The sequence below is a fragment of the Miniopterus natalensis genome, chromosome 2, assembly GCF_054644295.1.
Source record: "Miniopterus natalensis isolate mMinNat1 chromosome 2, mMinNat1.hap1, whole genome shotgun sequence".
In the NCBI taxonomy this organism is placed as follows: domain Eukaryota; kingdom Metazoa; phylum Chordata; class Mammalia; order Chiroptera; family Miniopteridae; genus Miniopterus; species Miniopterus natalensis.
Genome location: NC_142082.1, coordinates 66292185 through 66316508, shown reverse-complemented (window position 1 = coordinate 66316508; position 24324 = coordinate 66292185). Strand labels below are relative to the sequence as shown.

The 24324-nt window shown below is 39.2% G+C and overlaps 1 protein-coding gene and 1 long non-coding RNA gene across 4 annotated transcripts in view; one reads left to right on the top strand and one right to left on the bottom strand.

Annotated features, from left to right (window-relative positions):
- Positions 1-6756, bottom strand: part of LOC148093693 (uncharacterized) — a 152207-nt gene extending 145451 nt beyond the window's left edge. For all 3 annotated transcript variants that reach the window (XR_015713985.1, XR_015713987.1, XR_015713986.1), the window contains exon 1: positions 6589-6756. This is a non-coding gene — a long non-coding RNA (uncharacterized LOC148093693). The remainder of the gene's footprint in view (positions 1-6588) is intronic.
- A 3009-nt stretch (positions 6757-9765) lies between these two features.
- The window catches only part of PCDH17 (protocadherin 17), an 87095-nt gene continuing 72536 nt past the window's right edge, over positions 9766-24324 (top strand). Inside the window, exon 1 of the mRNA XM_087814307.1 lies at positions 9766-13057. Coding sequence (XP_087670433.1) covers positions 10403-13057 — 2655 coding nt within the window. The 5' untranslated portion in view covers positions 9766-10402. The remainder of the gene's footprint in view (positions 13058-24324) is intronic.

Sequence of the window (24324 nt, the reverse complement as noted above, 5' to 3'; positions counted from 1 at the left end):
ACTGTTTTCTGCAACATTCTTTCTGCTATTGACTGCACCTACCATTTTACATTTCATGGTCATGACTTTTAAAATTTTATGTTATTTCCTGTTCATGGTCACCTTGTCAAGTTTCTTGGATTCACTACCTCCAAAAATATTTTTGAGCATATGAACTGAGATTTTAGAAAGACTTTCTTCTGTTTCTTCATTAATTCCACTTCACAAGAGAATATATGCTTTGATTCCTCATTGTGGTCCTGAACCTCTCTTCTGCAGTACCTATTCTTCAGAATGATCCATTTACCCTGTTCATCTTCGCAGAGGGGGATCACTGAATGTAGAGGCATTTCCCTGAGAGATTGTGTAGATTTTGATCAGATTCAGACTAAAGTAAAGGCTCTGTCACTTGGTACAGTTTCCAACACAACTGATAAAACAAAATGTGCAACAACTCTCTCCTTATAATCCCATTCTTTTGACTTCTTCTAGCTAGGGTACATGATATTTATATATTTCCAGGTCTCTTACTTTTACTATATATAGGTAAGTTTTTATTGATTTCAGAGAGAGGAAGGGAGAGATAGAAACATCAATGATGAAAGAGTCATTGATCAGCTGCCTCCTGCACTCCCCCTGCTGGGAATGGAGCCCGAAACCCAGGCATGTGTCCTGACCAGGAATCCAACTATGATCTCCTGGATCATAGGTTGATGCTAAACCACTGAGCCACACCAGCTGGGCAGGTCTCTTACTTTTATTTACAGGAAGGGGCTCCGGGGAGTTAAGACTTGAAAAGTTTCCTTCAATCTATTTACATCTCAAGTATAAAGCACTGTTAGTTATTCAAATATGTCATTATTGCCATCTGCACATGATCTAAATTTATTTTTCTAGTATTATTGTTAATATAGCAAGGTTTGAGGCAAGGGAGGAATAAGTGATATCTCTATACATATCACCAATTCACTTTGAAACTAGGGCAAGATTTTAGACTGATTAATTATAAACATTTTTTATTTTATTTTAAGGTTTGCATGCATTTAAAACCAAGTACTTTGGCTTCCTTTCTTAATAGTTTTTATTCTTCACCTAAACTTCTTGGAGTGATATGCTATGCTGTCCAAAATGCTCAAAATTCTTCTAACCTGGACTTCATGAAGGACAGGAATACTATGAATTGTTTCTTCTTTATATGTTCCCTTAAAAATGATGTAATCTTTTAAATTTATATTCTTATAAGCAAATATATTAGAAATATGCTTCAAAACATTCAGCAGATTGTTGGAAGTGTCTATGACTCAAGAGTCTAGTTACCACTTTTAGAATATTGTTTAATTTATACTTCTTGAAATGACTGAGCCATAAAATAAACTTTTAAGCCCTCACCATTTTTATGCCCTTCTCTGACTGCTCTTGCCTGTTCACATCAGCAGTGCCCTTTACCTCTAACTAGACAGAATTATATGTCCATCTTTCACCAGTCAGAGGGAGAAAGATCTCTATATCTCAATGGGCTTATTGCTCCTAAACCTGAATTGTAAAGTGAAAAGGCTGCTCCTTCAGCAATCTTTTACTTTGCTGCTGGCTATGAGATTCATTTTTATCACAATAATTATAATCAATTAAGCTTCCTACTGCAAATCAAGCTTCTGATTAAAACACAGGAAGCTTTTTCTTTTAAAACAATGTATTTTTCAATTATTAAAATATATCTCATATAGTGCAGTGCATCACACAAATTCATCTCACTTTTCTTAACATTTAATATTAGAGCAAAGCCAATTTTAGATAATTTTCCAAAACAGAGTTACTTTAATGTTTGTACACAATGGGTATGTTAATCAAGTATGTACAATTCCTACAAATGTTTATGAAAATATTTATACAAATGGAATTTGTAGATTACCATCAATTTTATTAGAAAGGGGTTCTGTAGCATTCAGCAGATTCTTAAAAAGATCCTTGTCACAAGAGTTTAATTACTTCAGTCCCTTATTGATATACCCTCAGAATATTGTTAATTTATATTTGTATAAACGGGTGAACAGTGCAATAGATGTTAAATTATTTTCTATGCTTTTCTCTGATTCCTATGCCCCAAACAAATCATTTAGAAGGGAAAAAATAGATCATCCCAACTCATCTAATTATTATAGCCAATATGTTTCAGAATTTAATCTGTGATTTTCTTAGATGAGTTGGCCAATATTTAAATAAGTACTCAAGCTTCTAAATTATTTTTGTTTAATATTACATTTATGGTTATCACATATTAAACATACTGTAATAACTAATTTTGGTGAAAAATAAAGATATTAATTTACTACTAGAGATGTATTTCCTCAAAGCTCTTTAATTTTTAATTAAAATGTTATAAATCATATATTCCTACTTTAGAATTGGCAATTTGTAAATGACTATGGCTTTTTCCCCCCTGTAAATTCTGTTCTCATCTTTTCTGGAAACAGGTGACACTGACTCAGAAAGCTGTGGGCACTCTCTAAGAATCTGAAGTTAGAAATTAGTTTTCTGTAGCTCCACAGATCATTCTGGCCATGGTAATTTTAAAGATGATTCATTCCAGTGATTCCTTTTACTTAACATTTTACTTGATTTCAAAAACATCACTTGAGTAAAAACAGAAAAGATTTTATTGTATGTGTACTTGTTTAGGTATGTATAGGAGGGAGAAACTAAACAAAGTTGTGTTACCTAAAACAAAAGTGAGCTATTTCCAGGGTGATAGACAATAGCTGTTTAACAGTGCTTGGTTTTCAGTTGAACTGCTCTGAATTTTTAAAGATAAGAGGAAATAATATGCCTAGCTGACTGAAAAGAGGGATTTACATAAGTAGAACATAATTATCCAACTAAGACCTTGTTGCTGAGGCTTGGGAGGGTTAATGATTATGATGATAATTAAAATGCAGAGAATTTGCTTTTTGAATAGCTCAGTGTGCTTTCTTTATATTTTTTTTCATTGATCTCTGTGCAATAGCTACATAACAGGAAGTTTAAATGCCTAAGAATAATGGAAAGAAATGTGTGATCTGTTATAACCATAAATGATTATAAGGGTTTTGCCTCACCTGAAAGGCAGGACCTCCAGTGACATAGCTTTTTGAAATACCATTTCAGGTCAACATTGCAAAACTGACTCTGAGGAAAGAGTGCCACCTACTGAATCAGATTTCCTGGGTTCTCTCTAAGGGCTAGTCTCTTGGTTTTAGACTTGTCCTAACATGCTTAGGATAAGAAATTATGGGATTGCTGCACCATGCATGAAATACTTATTATTTTTGTTACCAGCTTCAGCCACTTTATTTTAATGATCCAGCGGTCACATTTATAAATTAATTATTTCATTCACAAACTTTTCATTGTTTTAAAAAGTAATATACAAGTTAAACAAACTTAATTGTCTTATGAAGGAAATTTCTAAAACAAACGCCTGAATGTCTCTGTTTATTATCAAAGTGACCACAAGGAGGAGCTAGCATGTAACTTCTTATGGGGCAGGAGAGTTGAGGTTTCATAATTAATTGAACCCTTTTATTTCTAAGTCAGAAGAAGAGGTAAATATGCCACTAGGAATTTATAAAGCTTAAGGTAAGTTTCTCATTTTGCACAGTAATCCAACTCCTCTTTAACAAATGCTAATACATTTATGATAAGATATAATGTAACATTCGTTTTTTTGCTTTGACAATTTCTGTTTTCATATGGTCTCTCTCTCAAGTACTCTGCATACAAGTAAACAATTTATTTAAGCCACACCAAATAGCCTTCCATTGTAAAAACTGAAATACACAAGTCTGAAATTAACTTTTAAATGTCTCAATACATTAAAATGTCTTGAAATATGTCACTGTTCCACTTAGAAATTTATTTCATTTATTGTGTGTTTCAGATTAATAGAACTTGCCAGTTTTTGTAAGGTTAATCCTGTTATTATATTGTAACACAACACACATAAATATAGAAAAAAATAAAATGCATTATTTCTTGACAACTATTTTTCTAATAACAAAATTTAATAATTTAAATAATAATATTCAATTAAAATAGTAATTATTTTGGAGATATTTTACACTTTTTAAATTCTGTTGTTATGTAGAAGTTCTCAAAAACCTTTAAATTTATAAACATTTCCTGTGGAGCTTAAAAATGATAGTTAATTTGTGTTGCTTTATTAGAATTCATATTTCTCATAAAGGATAAAAATATGTTTTAGTAATTGTCCAATTAGTAGTGTGAATTTGTCATTTGTTAAAAAGGACAGTTTTGATTTAAAGTCACCAAGTAGCCAGTAGCTGTGTGTTAGAGGTGAGCCATTAATATCTGTAAAAGACAATGAAAATGAAGAGAACTAGCTGTGAATGAAACACTATCGTTCACTTGAGGATTTAAATATGATATAGAAACTTTTGGTACTTATTATATTTAAAACAGTTTAGTTATTAAATTTATCTCTAAAAACCCTCTGTTAACAAATAAATATGAAACCTGGTAGTAAAATAATGGTAAAAATGATGAAGAAGAAAAGAGGGAAGAATTTCCATTCATATAAACAGTGGCTCTGCTGAAAATAGCATCAAAAATCTCTTAAGAACTGCATTTTATTGAACAAGAATATGGCAAGCAGGACAAGCTTTACAAGAATATCACAACTGCTGCCATTATAGCCCTGCGCATAAACTCTCTGAACTATGACTTTGACTGGTAAATATAAATTTTAAATAATCTCTCAGAGGCTAAATTAAATAACTTCAATAACATAAAATTTCATTTAAAAGCATCTTGAAGACTATTCCTTAATAATATTAATTCAATTATTGATTTAATGTAGCAATATTAATCAGTCTTTATCAGTCTATAAAAATAGATGTTAATACTTCTGTTTGAAACTATTTCAATATATTGATTTATTTTAAAACTCACTCAGCACTAATATTTTATTAATTAAACATTTTAGGTATATATAAGTTTTTCCAAGTAAGTTTTCTCATTGAGTGTGCATACTTATGTATTTTTATTAAATTACACAAGATCTTTGGTTATTCAATATATGTGTAAATAAAAAGGAATAATATAATTTTGGTTTAAAGTTAAGACTATCATTTATCATTGTAAACCGTGATTATAAACCATTCTTTTCTGGAGAAATGGGAGATTGCAGGTATCATTAGCTATGAAAAACACTACATTCTTTGATATTCCTTAACTAGGTCTCACATGTTCATAGCCTGCCCACTACAGTACAAAAACCAATCGGATTTTTGAACTGTTTGTCCATATTTACACCATCTCTGTTTTGAAGGGGAAAAAAAATGAGCTCAATATGTTACGCATAGTCTAAAAGAAATACCTCAATAACTATATTGTAAACAGAAAAAATATATTCGGTGAAAAGAGACAGAATTTATGAGATGGTTAAAACTTAGGAGTGATTATAGTTTAAAAAATTGTGTCTGGTTAAAGGGAAGCCAAACAATTAGAAGTATTAATTAATTTCATTTCCTTTAAAAATAAGGATAAGACAAAGTGAAAAAATGAATCATTTTGGGTACATGTTAGTCTTTAACAACAGAACTTGATACTACAAATTATATAAAATAGAAGTAAGTTATGTGATGTAGTTCTATTTTGCTCCCTTTGGCAGGAGCCCTGTGGTATGCACCTAGGCATGGTAGTTCTTTTTCTGTACACTAGAGGGAGGTGTGACATAATTACTCCAGAAGGGTGTGGGCAGATTCATGTCTAGGAGAATATATTTCCTATCACTCCTCTCAGACACCTTGTTTCTCCCCTTATTTGCATAATTCAGGCTAATCAATAAACCATACTACCCTTTCCTTGGAATTTTTTCATTCTCTTGCTTTTGCCTTCTCATAAACCTCAAGTAAGCGTATTTTATGACTTTCCTTGAATTAGTATGCAATGCAAAAAATGGCATAGATTTATCATGTTGAAAAAGTAATGATTAATAAATGAGAGTGTAATCACTACTCTTTAAGTTAGCCGCTGCTTTTAAAGCCTCAAAGCCTCACCTTTCAAGGTATACCTGTTAGGACAGAGGTACCAGCCCCAAAGAGATGTGAAGATCAGGTTTCACAAGGCGGCATGGTTAAGCATTGGCTGAGCACAAAACAATCCAGATTTCTACAAAGCTCTACCTCCCTTGCTTAGCAAAGGTACAGGCATGACAAACCACTGATTGGAGAAAATACAAAGCCATTTTAGGATGGGAAGGTCTGACTTAAAGGCTCTTCCTTAAAATTTTCAGCTGTTAAAGATAGACTCTTAAGAGGATGATGAATTTTGGAACCAGATCTGACTGCAAATTCAGACTATAGGTTATAGCATTGAATCCACTGGGAAATAAAAAACTTTATTTATTTATTTATTTTTTAACCTGAATGTTTAAGCAATTACCCCAACAATAATCATCAAAACTTTCTTGTAACTGGTCTGGATTTGATTTTCTCTGAATCCTGAATGATTCATGTTACAGACTTGTACGTTAGTCATTCACAATTTATAAATGGCAGCTTAACTTTAGTATTTATGAATGTTGATCAATACTCTAGCAATCAAAACACTCACCTTTTCTATTTCAATATTTCAATTTCTTTGTTCTTCTTAACTCTTTCCAAGGACTGCTGGATCCCGGGCAAGCCAGCCCTCACTTGTGGATGCTTGTGATCCTAGTCTGGGAAGAAAGGATCTCTGAGCTTTGGCACTGGAGTTGGAGAAGTACATCAATCAGGAGCCTCTTTCCCTCTCTCCCTCTCTCTTCCCTGCCTCCCCTCAACCCCCTGTGCGTGTGTGTGTGTGTGTGTGTGTGTGTGTGTGGTTTTGGGGGGGGGTGTTAGTTACAAAACAGGAATCTCAACAGATCCCTCCCTGATCTGCCTTCATGCTTATGGGTCAGCTTCTGTGCGTCGGAGCTTAGGCAAATGCGGTTGTCAACACTTAAATTTGGCCCTACCGAGATGAGATTCAAATCGCCAATGGAACTTGAATAGCGGCGCTGAGTCGCACCGCGCGCCCCCGCCTCCGCTGCGGGCGGCTGGCCGAGGCTGCGGCGGGCAGCGCCCCGGGTGGTGCCGAGCGGGTCCGAGAGTCAGCGCGCGCGGAGCGTGAGGGCTGGACAGCGGGCCTTCTCGCGGGAGAGGCGCGTTTCCTCGCGGGAGACCCGGCCCCCCTTTCCCTGGGCTTCTCCTCTTCCTCTGAAACACTTTCATAACCAAGTGACTTTCCCTGCATGGGTGCCTGGGACGGCTGGTGTCCCTCTGAGGACGCAGAAAGTTACGTACTGATCGCTGTTGCTCGCGGCGCCTTGGCACCGGCGCGGGCAGAAGCGGGCGCGCGAACGCCCTCGCGCTCACACACTCCCTGAAACACACGCCATGCCCCCCGGACACACACACGCCCACGCCCACGCACACGCACACCCGCTGCACCTCCTTCAGGCGGGTCCACGCGCAGCCGGCGGTCCGCGCCTCCCTTGGCATGGGTGTGTCTGCGGCGCTAGTGTGTATCTGTGTGTGTGTGTGCGTGTGTGTGTGTGTGTGTGGGGGGGGGGTATGTGTACAGAAACCCGCCGGGGAGACCGCAGCTACCTTATTCTGCAAGCAGGCTGCGATTTCGGTTCCTGCGTGCATCGGACAAAAACATTAAATCCCTGTCAAACTTTTGTTCTCTTTCCATCCTCCCTTTTCCAGAGGAAGGCGGTGAAGGACCTTCCCCGGGAGCCTAATACGCGGGAGACCCGGCGGCGAGGCCCGGGGAACGGCCGCGACCCGGAGCGCAGGGCCCCGCCGGCCCCGCCGGCCTCCCATCCGACTGATCTAATCAATGACTGCGAGGCGCTGGGGCTCCTGGCTCCGCCCCCGCCAGTCTCCTCTCTGCCTGTCATTGGGCGCCGGCCGAGGAGGCAGGGCCTTGCTCCTCGCGCCGATTGGCTGGCAGGGAATCAGTATCGGTGTTTAAGCGGCGGCGTGAGGTGAATAGAGTCAGTCAGCTAGAGGCGCTGGGGAAAGAGCTGGGACTGCGAGCCCGGCGGCTGCGGCAACCGCGGAGGGCGGCTGGGGAGACGTTACTCCAACTGTTGAATTTTCGTCTTTCTTTTCCTTCAATGCTTTGCTTGCGGAGATGGATTTACTTGCTTTGAAATCCGCACGTCTTTCGCAGGCTGTGAGCTGATCCTGACAGACACCAGATTGAAAGAGACCACTCGTGACAGAAAAGGAGGAAAAAAAAAACACAACCAAAAAAAAAAAAAAACCCTCCACAACGGACTGCACAATTAACTATGCACACCGGGGCTGGACTTTGTGACTAGAGAACACTGGGAGGAAAATCCTGAACTATGATGCGGGGCTAAGCTGTGCACACTCCCTGGAATCCTGATTTCCCCCAAGACTCTGAAAGATTCGGGGGTTCTTCACGCCTAAGCAAAGGAAACGTGTTTTTTTTATTTTTTTTTATTTTTTTATTTTAATAAACAAATAAGTACACCTAGCAAAACAGACGCCTTGTTTTTCCCAAGCCTTGGACTCCGGCAGACAGAGGTAGAGTAAAAGTGCTGCTGGGTTCAGCTTCGCCTTCCTCCCTCCCTCCCTCCCTGCCTCTCGCTTTTTCCTTTTTTCCCCGAAACGTAAACCTGGCTTTCTTTTCTGTGGAGTGAGTCAGAGAAAGCCTTAGGAGGAAGCCGCAACTAATGCCTGTGAAGGGAGGACCGTGAGGCGAGAGGGAAGACGATTCGTTCCGCTGCCTCTGACTCATCCGGCAGATCGAACACCTGCATTTCTGGATGTGTCATTCCCGTCTGCCCAGGCGCCTCGAGACCCCGAAATAAGGTGCAGACAGACCTGAGCCCGGTCCCCCCTCGGAGGCAGGGAGGCAGCTCCCCGGGGGGCGCCCCCGGCTGCACCGGAGCGGCCGCAGCTCCTCGCCCCCTGCCCGCCCTGAGCCGCCCGGAGACCGGGAGCGAGACTGCAGAACGCATCGCGCCAAACCCTGATGTGTCTCTTCCATCCGGCCCACTCCTACTATTAAAAAAAAAAAAAAGAAAAAAATTTAAAGGCAAATACCCGCACTCTCTTCGCTTCAGATAGCCACCACTTTTATTCCTCGCCAAGGCTTTCCTTTCTAGATGAAGAGGGCTGGGAGACAGGGCCACTGGAAGGAGATGCTGAACAGAAAGAAAAGAGAGGCACTTGACGGCCCAGCCTTGTGAATGCAGAGACTGTTTCCCTTCGAGAGAGAGACAGGGAGAGTGTGTGTGCGCGGACGGGGAGGTGGCTCCCCCTCCCTTTTTATTCCGCCTCCCCCACCCCCTCCGAATCTGCACATCCAACCCTGAGTTGCCTGTTGATTTCCCTTCGCCTGAGAAGCAAACTGGAATTAAACTGCAGCGAGAGAAGTCCTTGCTCGCCGCGAGAGAAGGGGATGGTCACGGCGGCTACTGGCTCCGCGCAGAGAAAGCGCAGAGTGTGTGATTTCCTCCCAACCGAGGCGGGGAGACGGCGGCACATCGCCCCCCCTCCCCCCGCCCCCCGATAGACTTACACCGCCAACGCTGAGCAGGCTGTGGCTTTCTTGACTTCGGGGGAGAGCCTTTTCGGAGGAAGAGAGGGAGGAGCTTGGCGGAGGGAGGAAACTACAAATCGGGACACTAGTTCTTTGCGCCGCACACCCTCCCCTCCCTTTGGCTGCTCGGAAAGGAGAGAGAGAGAGAGAAAAAAACACGCTGGGCTGGGAGATGCAGTCCGCCGCCGCCGCCGCCGCCGCCTCAGCCAGAAAAGCAAGATTAGATCTCTAAATGCAGCAGAACACTGCCTGAAAGCGGACCGGCCCGACACGCGGACGGCAGACACCTCGCAGCGCTCCGGGGAAGCTTCAACATCTATCTGCCTCTCTTCATCGCTCCGCCTCCCCACCGATTTCATCCCTGGAGGCGACCAGAAACTAGTAAGGATTTCACTTTCCCACCCGCCTGGAGACACACCTCCCCGCTCCCTCCCCCACCCACCGTGAAGAGTGTTCCGAGAGGCGACGGGCGGGAGCGGATCTGCGGAGTCCTAGCGGGAGCGAGGAGAGCCCACGGATTCTGGGCTCATTACCATCCCTCCCAGACTCGATTTACATCTCATCGCCGGCGTCGTCGCTCAAGTTTGAGTCGCCTCAAGTTCGGGCGGCAGAGACAAAGCCCCAGGCTTGCCCCAGCCGCAGGGAGCCGCCGCCTGGGTCCGTGCTCCTGCAGATCTGCTGCGCCTCTGCTTCTCGCCCAGTGCGGATGCTGTAGATCAACAGGTTCGGGAACTTGAGCGGAATAAGGAGGGACCGCCCGGTGCCGCAGCCCCGGAGCCAAGGGGAGGAAGGACCCGCAGACTTGAGGCTGGGTCGCGCGCGCATGCTGCGCGGGGGCTCTCGGCTGACGCGCACCCGTCCGCTGTCCCCTACCGTCAGGCTGCTCCTGCCCCCGCCCCACCGGTCTGGGATGTACCTGTCCATCTGTTGCTGTTTTCTGCTATGGGCCCCTGCCCTGACGCTCAAAAACCTCAACTACTCCGTGCCGGAGGAGCAGGGGGCCGGCACGGTGATCGGCAACATCGGCAAGGATGCTCGACTGCAGCCGGGGAGTCCGCCCGCAGAGCGCGGCGGCGGTGGGCGCAGCAAGTCCGGGAGCTACCGGGTTCTGGAGAACTCCGCGCCGCACCTGCTGGACGTGGACGCCGACAGCGGGCTCCTGTACACCAAGCAGCGCATTGACCGTGAGTCCCTGTGCCGCCACAACGCCAAGTGCCAGCTGTCTCTCGAGGTCTTCGCCAACGACAAGGAGATCTGCATGATCAAAGTGGAGATCCAGGACATCAACGACAATGCGCCCTCCTTCCCTTCGGACCAGATTGAGATGGACATCTCAGAGAACGCAGCCCCTGGCACCCGCTTCCCCCTCACCAGTGCCCACGACCCGGACGCGGGCGAGAACGGGCTCCGCACCTATCTCCTCACGCGCGACGACCACGGCCTCTTCGCGCTGGACGTCAAGTCCCGCGGCGACGGCACCAAGTTCCCAGAGCTGGTTATCCAGAAGGCACTGGACCGCGAGCAGCAGAACCACCACACGCTCGTGCTGACCGCCCTGGATGGCGGCGAGCCCCCGCGCTCCGCCACCGTGCAGATCAACGTGAAGGTGATTGACTCCAACGACAACAGCCCGGTCTTCGAGGCGCCCTCCTACCTGGTGGAACTGCCTGAGAACTCCCCGATGGGCACCGTGGTCATTGACCTGAACGCCACGGACGCAGACGAGGGTCCCAACGGCGAAGTGCTCTACTCCTTCAGCAGCTATGTGCCCGACCGCGTGCGGGAGCTGTTCTCCATCGACCCCAAGACCGGCCTTATCCGTGTCAAAGGCAACCTGGACTATGAGGAGAACGGAATGCTGGAGATCGACGTGCAAGCCCGAGACCTGGGTCCCAACCCCATCCCGGCGCACTGCAAGGTCACTGTCAAGCTTATCGACCGCAACGACAACGCGCCGTCCATCGGTTTCGTCTCCGTGCGCCAGGGGGCGCTGAGCGAGGCGGCCCCGCCGGGCACCGTCATCGCCCTGGTGCGGGTCACTGACCGCGACTCGGGCAAGAACGGGCAGCTGCAGTGCCGGGTGCTGGGCGGAGGTGGGCCGGCCGGCGGCGGCGGCGGCCTGGGCGGGGCGGGAGGCCCCGTGCCGTTCAAGCTCGAGGAGAACTACGACAACTTCTACACCGTGGTGACTGACCGCCCGCTGGACCGGGAGACACAGGACGAGTACAACGTGACAATCGTGGCGCGGGACGGGGGCTCCCCTCCCCTCAATTCCACCAAGTCGTTCCCCGTCAAGATCCTGGACGAGAACGACAACCCGCCGCGCTTCACCAAGGGACTCTACGTGCTGCAGGTGCACGAGAACAACATCCCAGGAGAGTACCTGGGCTCGGTGCTGGCCCAGGACCCCGACCTGGGCCAGAACGGCACGGTGTCCTACTCCATCGTGCCCTCGCACATCGGCGACGTGTCCATCTACACATACGTGTCCGTGAACCCCACCAACGGGGCCATCTACGCCCTGCGCTCCTTTAACTACGAGCAGACCAAGGCTTTTGAGTTCAAGGTGCTTGCGAAGGACTCAGGGGCGCCCGCGCACTTGGAGAGCAACGCCACGGTGAGGGTGACCGTGCTGGACGTGAACGACAACGCGCCGGTGATCGTGCTGCCCACGCTGCAGAACGACACGGCCGAGCTGCAGGTGCCGCGCAACGCCGGCCTGGGCTACCTGGTGAGCACCGTGCGCGCGCTGGACAGCGACTTCGGCGAGAGCGGGCGCCTCACCTACGAGATCGTGGACGGCAACGACGACCACCTGTTCGAGATAGACCCGTCCAGCGGCGAGATCCGCACGCTGCACCCCTTCTGGGAGGACGTGACCCCCGTGGTGGAGCTGGTGGTGAAGGTGACGGACCACGGCAAGCCCACCCTGTCGGCGGTGGCCAAGCTCATCATCCGCTCGGTGAGCGGCTCCTTGCCCGAGGGCGTGCCCCGGGTGAACGGCGAGCAGCACCACTGGGACATGTCGCTGCCTCTCATCGTGACCCTGAGCACTATTTCCATCATCCTTCTAGCGGCCATGATCACCATCGCGGTCAAGTGCAAGCGAGAGAACAAGGAGATCCGCACCTACAACTGCCGCATCGCCGAGTACAGCCACCCGCAGCTGGGCGGGGGCAAGGGCAAGAAGAAGAAGATCAACAAAAACGACATCATGCTGGTGCAGAGCGAGGTGGAAGAGAGGAACGCCATGAACGTCATGAACGTGGTGAGCAGCCCCTCCCTGGCCACCTCCCCCATGTACTTCGACTACCAGACCCGCCTGCCCCTCAGCTCGCCCCGGTCCGAGGTGATGTATCTCAAACCGGCCTCCAACAACCTGACTGTTCCTCAGGGGCACGCGGGCTGCCACACCAGCTTCACCGGACAAGGGACTAACGCGAGCGAGACCCCGGCCACTCGGATGTCCATAATTCAGGTAGGAGACCTTTAGCGTAACTGGCACTTCACTTTTGTTGCTGGTTTGGGAGCTGTCCTGAAACCTTTGGCACAGGACGAGCGACACTGCCAACAGCACTGAGAGGGGATTTTTTTTATTTTTTAATGAAAATGGTTTACACTTTTGCCACTGAGTGTACAACATCATTGATATATATTCCCTGCCTTGTAAATAGCCTAAAATCTAAAAGATGTAAATGCCTTACTTTTGTTGTGTTTTTAAAGTTTATTTTTATAGGTTTAAAAATGTTAGCGGGGTTCAGTACTCATAGTTTATTTTACTTTATTTTTATTCGATGGTCTACTTTTTTTTTTCCCTGTAAAAAAGGATTTTCAGAGTAGAAAAAAAAGTTGTTTTACTTCATTCACTTTAAAAGTGAATTTAATTCCATTAAAAAATATGATGCCAAATGAAAGAAATGTGTACCCAAATATTAAGGACTTAACTGCTTCAAGTACAACATAGCAATGAGCCAGAATTCCAGAGCCTGAGCCAAACTAGTTTTCACCACCACCTCAAGTCAGCTGTATATTTAAAAAGTGTTTTAAAGGGCAAGAATATGATCCGTTCTTTAGCTGAAACTGCAGCATAATGCATTAGGTTGCTTAAGTATTGGAAATGTGACATATGCCTTTAAGATCTTTCAAAAGTTTGAATAAATGTAGACTCTGGATAATGATGAATGACTATTTATGAAAAGTTTACATTTATTTTGTTCCTGTGGTTTTCCTGATCTGTTTTTTGGTGTCATTGAGGAATTAAGAAAGTTCACAAAAGGGTTACAGACTCATTCTGAGCTGTTGAAAACAGAAGTAAAGTTGAACTAAAGGCAATTGCCAAAAAAAATTCCAGGATGCACTTAGTTTGCATACTGTGTATTTTCTGTATATCCAAGTGATATTTAATATGTATTAGATAGTATCATTTGAAGTTATTGATATAGTAAAACACTGACCCAGCATGGTCATAGAGTCTAACAAGAGCAGGTGATTGTATTTTGTCTAGTCATTGCCTAGTTTCTTTTACCCACTATTGAGTTGTGTCATAGGAAAACTCAATTCTTCCTTATTATGAATGCGTGTTACTACAAATTACTCTGAATGAGCAGCACTTGAAATTCAAAATTGAGTTTAACTGTAAGTGACACTTTGGGAGGAAGATTAGTTTGGGGCAAATGAAAATAATTTGTTCATTATTTTATGCTTTCAAAAGCAAATACCTTTTAATGACACTTGACTAAGTAATGTTTTTATTATGAAAATAGAGTTTTAAATTGTCGTAATCTTATCTCTTCTGAGATAAATGTAGCGAATACTAAAACTTAGCAAAACTTATTTTCTTATAATAGTATAATGTCCTTGTAAAACAGACTCTTGTACTTAATGCCACTGAATATACTTAAGTATAAATTGCAGTAATGTTAAGTTCCACTTTTTAGTGTTTGCTGTATACCAGCAATCGTGATTTCTCGAGGTTTATACGAAACTGAACAAGAAACTCCTCCCTTAAAAAAATTGTGGTTTCTATGAAAGTCTTTCTGTGGCTGCAAAAAACTGGCATTTATGATAATCTTTTTGAAGGGAGATGTTAAAATACATATTTATAGATCTTTTACAGTCATTTTGCAAATACACATATGTATCCACCTTCCTTATATTTTTACCATTGACATTACAATGATATCACAGAGGGTTAATGCTTGATCTTCTCCTTCAAGCTCTATCAGTTGAATTTTTATTTAGGGTCTGTGCAAAGCTGAAGTTGGTGCAGTCGAATTCTCAGCAAACCTGATTCCTTGTTCTATTAGTGAGGAAGAATCTTGGGTGGAATTTTTCAGAAGGTTTTGAGGGTTGGGGTGCCCATATTGTATTTACATCATAGTGTTCTTGAAGCTGGTCATTGCTTGATGGATGGGTGGATGATGGCGATGATGTTGATGACGATGATGATGATTCCTCTCATTATAGCAGTAAAACTTGAGGTAAAGCAAATAACACACACACAAACACACAAACACACAGGAAGAGAGGGAGAGAGATAAACAGAAAACAAAAGGACAAATTTCCTTGCCATTCCTTTTCTTCTAGAATCTTAATCTATACCATAAAGACACAGAAAAAAATGTTTTAAGTTCTTGAAATTTTTTTCCAAAGTGGCTCAGTTTCCCATATTGCTCGTACCCTGGAAACATCCTCAATATAAATTGTTAAAACAGGCTCTTTTTCTTTCTTTTTCTTTTCTATTGAGTTTTTGCAATCCTATAAGGGATGCTTTGAAAATTCCTACTAAGTTAATTTCCTTTTAAATGTATCAGGTTTTACTCAAAACCTATTATGGAGAAGAGAGTAAATTGACTACAGTGACCTTTCTTTTTTATTTCTTTTTTAAACTAGTGTGCTACAAATACTCTGGGCTGAAGGGATATGTTTAAAGTGTTCAGGTATCTCATAATCTTCTTTCAAGTGCATTTATTAGTGGGTGTATTTAACACAGCTTGCTGAGGAAGCACACTATTAATCTCCTGTATTTCTGAAGGAAGAATTTTAATCCATCAGAGTGCATTAACATTCACTTGGATTAGCAGCTACTAGATCTGGCCTATCTTATTTTCCAGCATTTTTTTGCACTGTTTAGAAGGTGTACAGTGTATTTCTATTGATGGAATGGAGTTTCATAATTGTTTGAGATACACTGGTAGAGAGTGGTGACTTAGAATTTAGAAACTTTAGGATTTATAAGACTCATGTTACAGCTCAAATTAAGATTTAAGTATCAAAAGATTTTGTGTCAGTCACAGGGCCTAAAATTTTAAGGTTAAGATGTGTAAGTTCTTGGGCATAAGGTTATCTTTATTGCATATGGATGCAGAACAATTATGTAGGCTAATGTAGAAAGAGGGCTTTGTGAGAAGAGATTTTATCTCAGGATTTTAAGAGATTTTATTTCAAATATCTCAGCTGAAGTAAAGTCTGTCTATGAAATGTTTAAACAATAGACTAGTGATTAAAATATCCTCAGTCGTATGACTCATAATAAAAGATTGTTGTAATAAAATATTTTATTTATTTTAAAGCTATACAATTTATTTGGAAAAACAAGAGTACAGCTTTTGTGGTGGGTAAGGCAACTAGGAGCAATTTCCATATGAATTATTTCATATGTTAATATGAGAATCTAAAATCAAGTAGAGATCATCACTAATTGTCACAAGGAACTGCTTATTGTGGCATATCAAGAATTATTTAAGTCTCAGAGAAACTTCTCAACAGGTGTTTTCAAAGAAGGCTTTGCTGAAAAGAGGGGGAAGACTGGGAACTTCTTACTAGTGGGAGTATTTCCAGTTTTGTTTGAACATCTGTGTTTTCAGATTTTTTGGTAGCATTACTACAAGTCATTTTAATATGCTTTCAGAGAAGAAAATGTATTAAGCCAGCAGAAAAGTATCTACTAAAATAAATTTTTAAAAGAAATACATTCTTACACAGTTTTCTGCAGTTCAACTTGAAAGATTAACATTAGGGTTGATTTTAGATTTTTTATGTTAGAAGAGAAAATCCTTTTGCTATACATGCATGGTATTTTTAATAAAAGGGAATTGAACACATGGTAAATCTATAAAAATGAAATTGAGACATAGAGGAATAAAGTATTATAGCATAGACAATAAACTTGGTGTTTTAGAGTGAAAAGGTGAGAGGAAAATTGTATCTTTACTGGGAATGTTATTCATTGTATGCCTTTATTCCCACTTTTCTAATCTCTAAGAGATTCTTGACAATAGGAACTCAGAGGAGTTCCCTAGATTATGATCTTCAAAACTTTACACTCCAGTATGTTACCAATTTCAGTAACAAACGCAAAGTGTGTGAACATATTTTTCTTCGTTTATAATTTTGAAAATATTTTCCTGCAACATTATTCTAATTCGGCACAGTTTGATTAGTTACATGCAATCATTTCCATAAACTTCCTATACATCTCTATTTTTAGGGTTTATGGTTGGCTGACTAAAAAGGGAATATTTTTTCTTACTACTAGCCTCCAAGAGTGTCTTTTTAAAAAAAAAATTTAAAAGATAGGATTAATTACTACTTTAACTTGATTACATAATCATAAAACTTTTTTTCTGTTTTCTTGTATATTAAAATTAGTACAAATAAAGTACAAATACACTTAATTAAAAACATAATCAGCCATTAAGGTGGTTTGACATTCTTTACAGAATAATTTAAAATGCAAATTATTATCATTCTTAATATATTGTTACTTTTACACTTAGTTTTGTGTATGCCCATAAAAATCTGAGCTCCAATGTAAATCTGTGTGCATCTCTCAATATTACAATAAACAAAAACACAAAAAGTGTAACTTTTTAATTACATGAACTAGAAATCTGAGAATCTTATTTTTAATATTAGTTGATATAATTACTCATAAGGTAATAACATCTTCATCCATTAGTTTTTAGTTTTCAATAAAATTTTCAAAATACCAGCTAGGCAATACTTGTTCTTACACTGAGTTGATGATAATCCATCAGTCTGTTATAAATGTAAAAGTAATATATATTTTTATTTTACTTGGGTTCTATGAGTGAATCCTATAATTTTACTTGCATTTTATAAATGAGTTTTATTATATATAAGTCTACATGTTGAATTTCGGAGTTTTATTCTTGGTATCTTCACTTTACTAAGGCTGTGTGCAATCATGAAAAATACCAGGTTATGGGAAAGTAAGCCCTACAGTTCCTCTTTGAACTTCTTGAACACAGTCAAGAAAAAAAATTTATATATTCTAAGCATTCTCTGTTACCCATGACTATACTGATCAAACCACGCCCTAAAAAACTCAATGTCATATTTTCCAGAAACTTTTCTCTCTTATGTTATAATATACATTATTCCTTTTTTTTTTTTTTTTTTTTTTTACAATGCATAGACGCAGGTTTATATATGAGGTTAAAATAAATTAATTATTCTTAAAATAATTCTGAATATCATCTCTATTAAGTGACTAAGAAATATACATATTTTAAAAGAAAAATTCTTTAAAATCTCCAGATAAGTATTAAATACTATTTAAAAATATAATATTTATAGTTTATCATAATTCACTACCATTGCCAGGCTTCAAAATTTTTACTGTTAGTGCTGCTTATGTAATATTACACAATAGAAATATATCTATAAAATAAAGGTATAAATTAAGAAAATATTTTGCATTTTTAAGATTAATAAAGTTTAACATGCATTTACCATAGTGAAGGTTGGCTCTGCCTATAATTATGGAAATGTGAACAACAAAAATTCTTGGCAAAATTAAAGTGTGTATATCCGTGTACATATGGCTTTACATTTTCAGTATAATGTATGTAAATACATAAGCACAGATATTAGCCCATTTTTATACTTTATTAGTTCAAAGTCACTTCTCTTTTTAAGGATGAGCTCAAATCTTTATTTTTCTTTGAAAATATGTTAAAAATTGTTGATATTACTGCTTTAAATCTTCAAACAGTTTGAAGTTCCTTAGCGTAGAGCCAGTCATTCTAGAGAAGAGAAAGAAGGAACAACTGGCCCTCAGTGGACCTTATGCAGATTAAGAGAAAAAAAATCTCATGCTAGTTTCTGATTCTCCTGGAGGATGGTAGGAGTGGCTGTGAGAAGATACGCTGTGAGTTTGATGATGAAACAGTAGGAGGAAGATGAAACCACTGGAACTGGGCTCATGCCAGTTAGGAAGCAAAACTTAACTCCCTTATGTTGAGTAGTCTTGCAATACACTCAATACTGGGTAAATTCTTACAAATGCACCCGCTAATTATGACATTATTCATTGCTCCAGAATGTATTCCCTTCAGTGATACTTCTGTTTAATAAATCCCACAGGGCATTATCTTAAAGTTGTATTTTAGTCAAGCCATTAGGGAAGGATTTTTTTTTTTTTTTTTTTGGTATTGAATTCCTTCAACCAGTGACTGTATCTGTATATTTGTTAGAGAATACCATAAAGTTCATTTTGCCTATCAATTTGAAGATAGTGTGACTTCTGTCACCTACCTACAAAATACTTTTAAAGTTCATCAGACCTTCACTAATCTATTGTCAACCTATTTTAGTAAAGAAGACGTTGACAAGCATTTCTTTTAATGGTCACACAGTATTTTACAGTTAGTCATAGCTTTCACCACTAGCTTTGACAGTGATATATTGCTATCCTTTGGACTCCTGAAATAAATTATCTATAATAAAGAAGTCCTTAATGACATCAACATTTCCTGCTGTGAATAAGCAGAAACGTGCTAGTGCCTCCTTGCCACTGCGGAAGTTTAAGTTCAATATTTGTAAGGTAAAGCAAAAAACCCCCACAAAACAACCAACAACAACAAAATAGAGATGCAGATTGTGGCTGTGTGGGTAGCATCTTTCACTTGTATGCATCAGGTTCTTCCAGGGATAGACTGTAAAACTGGTTTCAGACAGTGTTTGAAAGGATCTATTGACACACAAGTGACATACTTCTATTTGTCTATTCTGGTCCTGGTGACATTCTGATTACTGGTATTTGTAGGCCTTGCCCTGGATCTATTCCAGGCAGTTTTATTGTAGTGAAATGGCTCTTACAGTTCATTGAACATCTAGCATAACTGTGCTGAATATGATTGGCACGTTTGCGTATATTTATTCAAAAAATAAGGCAGTTAAACAGCATAATTATGGGAAAACGAATCATAACAATAAAAGACAATTTAAGTTAACAAGCTTTGTGATCAAAGGGTAAATACAGGTTGGATAAATGAGACTTTAGATGTAACTAATCTACATAAATAGACTTTGGTCTGATTAGAGAAATGGAATATATTAAAATAATTTAATAGTATTAGAAATGCATTTTACATCAGTCATTTTGAGATATTTAAAGACCTGTGTTATTTTCTTTATGTTTCTATTTAATAATATAGTCCTGAATCCTATCTACTTGGGATGAAAAATGAGCAAGGTAAAGATAATGTAATCTTGTAAGCTTCTATTTGGTTCTGAAATATACCCTATCTGAGCAATATTTATTATTTTTTAAACTTGTAATGTTTTTGAATGATTTTTAATTGGTGGAACGCATTAAAGGGACTATTTAAAGGACAATTTCTTGTTCACTCTCTTTATCAACTAAAAGCAGCCTTTGTGGAATTTGAAAGTAAGAGCATTAAAACTCTATTTCAAGTTTCAAAGCTATATAGTCATAATTGTTTTGTAGATATATACTACTTTTAAGAGACACATGGTAAATATTTTTAAATTATATTGCTACATAATATAGATAATGACTTCATGTGTAGAAAGGTTCTAATACTATTTTAATAATATATATGTGTACATATATGTGTGTACACACACATATATATTTCCTTAATCCTCACCTGAAGATATGTTTATTCATTTTTAGAGAGAAAGGAAGGGGGAGAGAGAGAAAGAAGCATCAATGTGAGAGAGAAACATCCATCAGCTGCCTCCTGTACGTGCCCCCACCAGGGATCCAATCCACAAATTAGGTATGTGCCCTGACCAGAATAGAACCTGCAGACTCTTGGTTTAAGGGACTGAGCCATTCAGCCAGGGCACATATGTATAGTTTTAAATAACAGATTTAATTTACAATGTAACTAAATAATTTCTTTCCAACAACTTGCTGCTTTAGATATATTTTCTTAAACTTCTTTTAGTGATAAATTTTTAAAAATGTAATTTAAGCATAAGTCATTAAATAATCATTGCTAACTAATGACGTATTATACTTTACCTAGAATTTTCATCCCTCCAATTCAATAAAACTCAAATGTAAATTTACGTATATATCCTAAATTCCAAAAGCTTACTTTTATAAAGCAGAAATGCGACAGGAATTTTATTGTAGGCAGAAGTGGCCGGGGATCCAAGTATCTTCCTTACTTTTATAACCCAGTTTTAGAATATCAATGGCTTAGATAAATTTTTAAATTTTTGTTTATTTGCACTATGAACACATGCATCAGTTTTGAAATCTAAAACTATAGATATAATATTGTTTTTCAAGGCACAGACCACAGTATAAATACCTTTGCTGAAAGCTGTTCATTTTATTTTCCACACAGCATAATTTATCAGAGTATACTGAAATTATGTTATGATTGAATGTTCGATATATTTCTTTTTGATATTTCACCATAGCAATTGCTTATGCCAAACAGATATTTATAAAAAAAAATTCATCTATGATTACTATAAAGGATTATTTAAGTACAGTGTAAAGTGGCTGCTATATGCTTTTACTGATGTCCCCATTTTAGTAGATGAGATGACAGTAAGAAATTAGAATGTTTGAGAAATAATATGCTTAAAATATTAGCAAAATTTACTGAAAAAAAAAGTCATTTAATATATTTGGGAAAAAGGAATTAACTTCAACAGGAATTATTTTCAAGCTCAAAACTGACAATTGCTTAAATATTGGTGAATTCTAATCAGTGTCTTCTTGAGGCACAAAATTATTGCTTTCTATTTTGCTTTTTCAATTTTACATCTATTTTAAAACAGTTTATTCCAAATCAACTTATTGCATTAAGAATGTGAATAAGAGGAGTTGTAAGTCATGCAAAATAAAAGAGAATCAATGATCTATCTTTATTATCATTATCATTAAGATAGAATTAAAGATTACATAAATCTTGCCTTCACATCAAGGCAAAACACTTGATTGCTTTATTATTATTATTTTCATCTTTGTATCACTTTGTGTTACATTAACAAATTGTTTCTTTTTCTTTTTGTTTTAAACCAATGCCTAATCTCTTATTATAATCTTGGTTTATTAAATCAGAATTTCCTGATTTAAAAAAAATATTGGTGATACACATTGACTCTTACTTGGCATGGTTTGTAATTTTATTATTATTATTATTATTTAAAAAATATCTTTATTGATCTCAGAAAGAGGAAAGGAGAGGGAGAGAGATAGATAGAAACATCAATGATGAGAGAGTCATTGAGCAGCTGAAGCCTACAACCCGGGGATGTGCCCTGACCAGGAATCGAACCCCAATCTCCTGGATCCTAGGCTGACGCTCAACCGCTGAGCCACGCCTGGCTGGGCATGGTTTGTAATTTTAAAAAAACAGTTAAAATATGCTGTTGTTAATGAATGAGCCTAATTGTAATCAGATAGAGCATTATTGAGACTATATATATATATATATATATATATATATATATGTAAACATATATATATATGTATACATATATGTATACATATATATATATAAATAGTAAACATTTTAATACAACCCACAGATGGAAAAAACAAAGTCTATAACCTTGCAGGTTTAGTATTGGCAGATGCACAGATAGTAGTAATTATTAGCTAAACTTCCAGATCTTGACCTTCTAGGAAAGCTACTATTTATCCTTAGATGAAACTAAGGCAGAAAATAAGAGAAGTATCCTATTAAAGAAATCACACTCACAGGGATTTGTAAGGGTTATTGGCAAAAGCCTATTCTACAGTGTGGCCCTAATACAAGATGTGCCTATACCAACTAATGAAGCAATATGCGTAACAGGAGATAAACTAAAAGACAAGGACTACATTTAAGGAAACTTTTTTTATTTTATTTGAGCAATAGACATTGCATGATTTTTTTCATAATCAAGACAATTACATAGTAATTTAGGTTAGAATGCATGCCCAATTCCCCATCTCAAAACCCAATTTGTCACTACCTGTGGCTATTTCTATTAAAAAAAGAGAAAGAAACATAATTACTATGAGTCTCAGCAGTCTTAGAGTAAATTTTTGCAATTACAATACCTCCCTTGGGCAGATGTGTGAAAATGGCAGATTAATTCCTGCTAGGATCTTCTGTTCCTCATGCATTTTTGGATTTGGTGTTGCCTGCTTATTAGAGTGGCTCTGTTTGCTGTGGTTAAAGGTTATGTCAGTGTTTCTATAGTAAATCTCTAGAAATAAAGATACACATGTCAGCTATTAAAATTTGCCTTAGGCGAAAAGTTGACACATAAAGTCTTAGTAAAGGATTAGATAATATTTTCCATTATGTTCCTCTATTGCCTGGTTAAGTTTGAAGTAAATGGTAGTAAGACCAATTGACAGTGTTGAGAAAGAAAGACTTAGACTGAGAGGTAAAAAGAAAAGCATAGTTCTTTGAAGTGTAAAGTGATATCTAATCAGCAGAAATCAATGAAACTATTTCCATTCTATGCTTGATTCTAAAGCTACTTAATGCATAAGAATTTTAAAGAGCCCTAATAAACATATTAAGACTGGATAACAGTTGATTTAACATACCACCAATTTCCATTTATTCCTTCTTTGGGTTGTGGCATATAACCTCTATTCTTAATAAAGACATAATTGATCTACACAAAAATAATGCGTGTAATTCAGCCTGAACAGTTTTAAACCTCTGAATCAGTGTTGTAACTATTGGCAAAGTTAATGTATCACCAAACATTTTAGATAGCAGGACACTTGAGGACAGGGGCCACATTCATCCTGTTTATCTCTGTAGTTGAGAGAACCTAGCATGGTTTCCTATACATAGTAGACACTTAAAAATCCTTTATAATTTCCTGTGACCACTGATCAAATACTAGCCACAGCTTAAAATTCAAAACTAGAAATTATTAAGGCCAACGTCTGAGATATTATTTACATAAAAATGGTAAACTAATTACATATTGGTAAACAATTGATTTGAAGGTGACATATTTTGATTATTATTTATAGTTACTTTTTAAATAACTACAATGAGAATTCTTATAGAATTCTATTGGTTGTATTACAAGTTCATGAAGGAAACTTCATCAAGGTTCATAATTATGAGCATAAGCTTTCACAGAATTTGTTATATACACACAGATATATATAACATATAAATAAGATATATATATCTGTGTGTATACATATATATATATATATATATATATACACACACACACACACACACACACATAGATGTATATGGGGTATATCAAGAGAAAATAGTACTGGTAAAGGGCATATCTTTTTTATCTTTTGCTCTGTTCCTTGGAATGGTTAATAAAGTACTGAAACTGCAATTCAGATGCTCTGTTTGTTAAGCCTTTAAGGAACACATAGTTCTAGTAAATTATTAAGCCGTTAATGTCATCCTTTTTATATATTTAAGTTTAAGATCCTTATTCTTATGAAGACTTTCCATAAATAAGTGC